The sequence below is a fragment of the Cervus canadensis genome, chromosome 8 (assembly GCF_019320065.1).
Source record: "Cervus canadensis isolate Bull #8, Minnesota chromosome 8, ASM1932006v1, whole genome shotgun sequence".
Lineage (NCBI taxonomy): Eukaryota > Metazoa > Chordata > Mammalia > Artiodactyla > Cervidae > Cervus > Cervus canadensis.
The window spans coordinates 42827128-42830671 of NC_057393.1; the positions used below are offsets into that span (position 1 = coordinate 42827128).

Genomic DNA, 3544 nt, shown 5'->3' on the forward strand with positions numbered 1-3544 from the left:
TTCATGGCATTAAGTTAAATTTTATTTCAAGGACTGTCACAACCTAGAGATAAATAGGATCTAAGTACTGAGGTAATACATTTTGGAAAATAATATTTTCATGATAAATCTTACATACCTATCATCATTCCAAAAGCTCCTTACACTCTAGATTCTAGAATTAAAATGGGGAAGGGTTTTACATTTAGGAAGTATAAGCTGAAAGTATTTATTTCAATTCAATATAGAATAAGCTGAAAGTATTTATTTCAGTTCAATATAGAGTATTTATCAGAGTCAAGATAACAACCAATGTGTACAAAAATTTACATGACAAGAGGAACAATAGACAATGTAGCACCTTTAGAAAAATAATTAAAAGATTTGTTGCATTTACAGGTAAGTGCCACATTGGAAATTTACAACACAGTAATTTACTGCAATCAATGACAGGAGAGTTCCACAAAGAAACAAAGCTCTTACACTCCAGATTTTCGGAAGGTATTATTGGAATGCTTAACTGTAACCACAGAATTTGTACATCCTTAAGGACTGAGCTCACAAAAGTCACAAACGGTTTTCATAGCATATATTATGTAAATGGAGTCCACTGTGTTCGGACAGCTGGCTTAGTGTCTCTGACAGGTGTGAAGCCTGGAAGAATTACTGGCTTGATGGTGATCTTTCTGTATCCGGCAAGACAGACCTTCTCCACAGTAACAACGCTGGAATATCTCCAGCCCATGGGAGCCTTTTCTCCTGTGTTTGGTACACACTTGACCTTCCTTGAGAACAGGTTTACAGATCTTGGACCAGAAATGTCTAGCACAACACAACCCCGCAGCGCAGTCTGATGAGCGAAGACAGACAGAACCTTCTTGTCCTAGGGAGACAATAGGAAAAGCACCTGGTCACTGCTCAGCCTGCATTATTTCATTAAGGTAATCTAAAAGACACTGTTAATGTGCTAACAAAAAAGTCTTCAGATCCTTTCACCTACCTTTGGTATGATACATTCTTGAAGACAGTGTAGTTCTTCTGGAGTACCCATCCAAGGTACTGTGTTCATTACCAAAGTTTTCAATTATGGTTTCCTCGATTTCCCCTCGATGGAAATGATTTTGATCAGAAGGCATGCATATCCCTAAGGAAGCAGGAGATAGTGATTAACTCCAGAGCTGTAATATGTCTGCTAATAGCTGTCACAGTGGCAGTCTGCTACGCCTATGCCAACTTGAGCTACCTCATTGTAGTGACATTAAACGTGAGCCAAACTTCCTAGTGTTAAATCAAAACTCCACGATGGACAGAAGCATCAGTGTGTGCACTCTGCACTCATACATAACAGCCCCAATCTAGACACTTAAAAAATACCTTCTCAGCAACCGTGGTAGTGGCAATGAAATTTCTGCCCATTTTAATATCACCCTTGGGGTAAGAAAAATAAAATACAGTCACTTAAAAAATTGTATTTAAAGACTTTTCTGCCCTCCATGCTATAAGGATTCTGCCAGACTAAGTTAAGCAAATGCAATGCTTGCTGCCTGGAAGATTACAATCTTTTCCACCAGTTACTTTACTGTATAATTTCTATATTACAGAGAGATTTAGTTAGTTCATCCCAGAGTATTATTGGGTCCTAAGGAGGATCGCCACCCTTAAATTTATTTCTGGAGCCTTCTTGGGCTGAGTCTACCTCTCTGAGACATTAAAATTTCGTGGGTCTGTGGTTGGGGGGAGAGTACTTATTTTAAGGTAGCAGGAGGCAGAGGCAGATAAAGATGGAGAAGCCAGGATGTGAGGGCGTCAGGATCTCCTTTAAGAATGATCTGCACAGGTAAATCGCTTGAAATGACAACAGCTTGAACGCGGATCTTGAAAGAGACTTATCTGGCAGAGCTGTCAGAAGCCCGGTAAGAAAAATGGAAAAGGCAACTAAATGCCCGTTCTGATTTCCTTGGGGTCTCTGTAAGTTCCACCTCCCTGCCCATCTTCATTCTCAAGTTGTATCAAATTCTTAGGGAAGTGTTCACCCTGAGGTAAGACGCCCTCTTAAGGCATCGAGGGGCACAAAGGGATATAGGAGCTCCAAGACCTCCGTACTTATCTTTGCTTCCAGGGTAAACACTGGCCTGAGATCCTTTCTGGGGAACCTCGCACGTTGAACTCCCATTGGCAAGGTAGTGCCGGAGTGTTCTCAGCTGAGAGCATTGTCTCTCAGCTGTGGGCGCGCTAGCAGAGGATGGAGTCCGAAAGAGAGCTGCCCGACTCACCGTTTTTGCAGTGATTCCCAGGGCAGCACATCGCGTGACGCATGCAGCGCTTTCGGAGCTTGCGACAGGCTAGGCAGATTTGCGCGCCGGCTCCGCGGGCGGGACTCGCGCAGTACTCGTCGGCGCTGCAGTCCTCGTCCTCAGCGCACGGGTACGGCTGCGGGAAGGGGCCCGGAGAGGGTGAGGCCCTCGGGCACCCCGCACCACACTCCTGGGCTCCTCACGCTCCCTTTCAGCCCACCTCTCCAAAAACTGTTGCCGCTCACTGCTCCCAAAGGCAGTTGCCAGACGCACCTTCAACTACTCTGACACGGCCCGTTCTGCGCCCTCGTCCCCAAATGAGACCCGTGTAGGATCGCCGCGTTCCCGATCCCCAAGACCCTTCTCACCTGGTGGTTGTCAAGGGTCTGGAACTTGTTGCCGCCCTCAAAGGGAGTTCCGGGAGCCGCGCTGACGGCGGAGCCTGGGTGCCCGGCAGCGCCGCTCAGCGGTGGGGGCAGGTTCTTGATGGCGTTGGAGTTGAGAACGAAGTTCAAGGTGGCGCTCACCCCCAGCAGAGGGTGACCGCAAAGAGCCGCAGCCGCCAGGGCGACCCAGACCCGGGCAGCACCCGCTGTGCGCAGAGCCGTCATCTCAGAAGGACTCAAGGGAGAGAGAGAGAAAGGGGAAAGGACTGTCACTTTGCACGCCTAGTCCCCACTGAGCTGTGTTGGCGCAGCTGCAGAGACGGGGCTCGGAGCGCCTCCACCAGTCCCAGAGTCCTGACCCTGACTGCAGGGCTCTGCGCCGCCACCGCCGCGGAGGCTGCCTTTATACTGCGGGCTCCGAGCATTCCGGCCCCTCCGGGGAAGACAACAAAGCCGGATTGGGATTTCAAAGCGCTGGGAGGGGCTGGAAGGGGGTGTGTTTGTGTACATGAAGGGGAGCCTTTGACACTCTTCACCCCACCCCTCCCTTGCGAAGATCCTGCCCCTGTCCAGCTCACCTTGGGGTGACGGTAATCAGGGAGCATTAGAGGAGACAACTTTAATAAATGCGGGAAGTGGGAGGAACCTCGGGAACTCGGGTGCCCTTCCCTTGGAGTAGGAGTATTGGGATCTGAAACACTTTCAGACAGGCATTGTGATATTCTCTGTAAAGACACCTCTCTCTTCTCTTCTTTACGCTAGTACTATTTTTTTATTGCGCACATAATATTTAATATTAAATACAACCCAATCAGTAATTCAAAGCCCTTATGAAAACGAGAGGGCCAGGTGGCTGCTGCGAGTTGATGATTAACCCTTTAGAGT

The 3544-nt window shown here is 47.9% G+C and overlaps 1 protein-coding gene across 1 annotated transcript; it reads right to left on the bottom strand.

Moving 5' to 3' along the window:
* DKK1 (dickkopf WNT signaling pathway inhibitor 1) lies at positions 1-3061 on the bottom strand. The gene is made up of 4 exons (XM_043476156.1): positions 2642-3061; positions 2253-2409; positions 980-1123; positions 1-862 (listed from the first exon to the last, which is right to left on the bottom strand). Exons 1-4 carry the CDS (start codon positions 2882-2884, stop codon positions 609-611), a joined length of 798 nt encoding a protein of 265 aa, XP_043332091.1. The 5' UTR covers positions 2885-3061; the 3' UTR covers positions 1-608.
* Positions 3062-3544: the final 483 nt, after the last annotated feature.

Coding starts and splice junctions, on each gene's coding strand:
- DKK1 (XM_043476156.1), bottom strand. CDS start 2,884: ATGACGGCTCTGCGCACAGCGGGTGCTGCCCGGGTCTGGGTCGCCCTG. Junction 2,410..2,641: donor AGACCCTTGACAACCACCAG/GTGAGAAGGGTC, acceptor CCCTTCCCGCAG/CCGTACCCGTGCGCTGAGGA. Junction 1,124..2,252: donor TGGGAATCACTGCAAAAACG/GTGAGTCGGGCA, acceptor CTGCTTCCTTAG/GGATATGCATGCCTTCTGAT.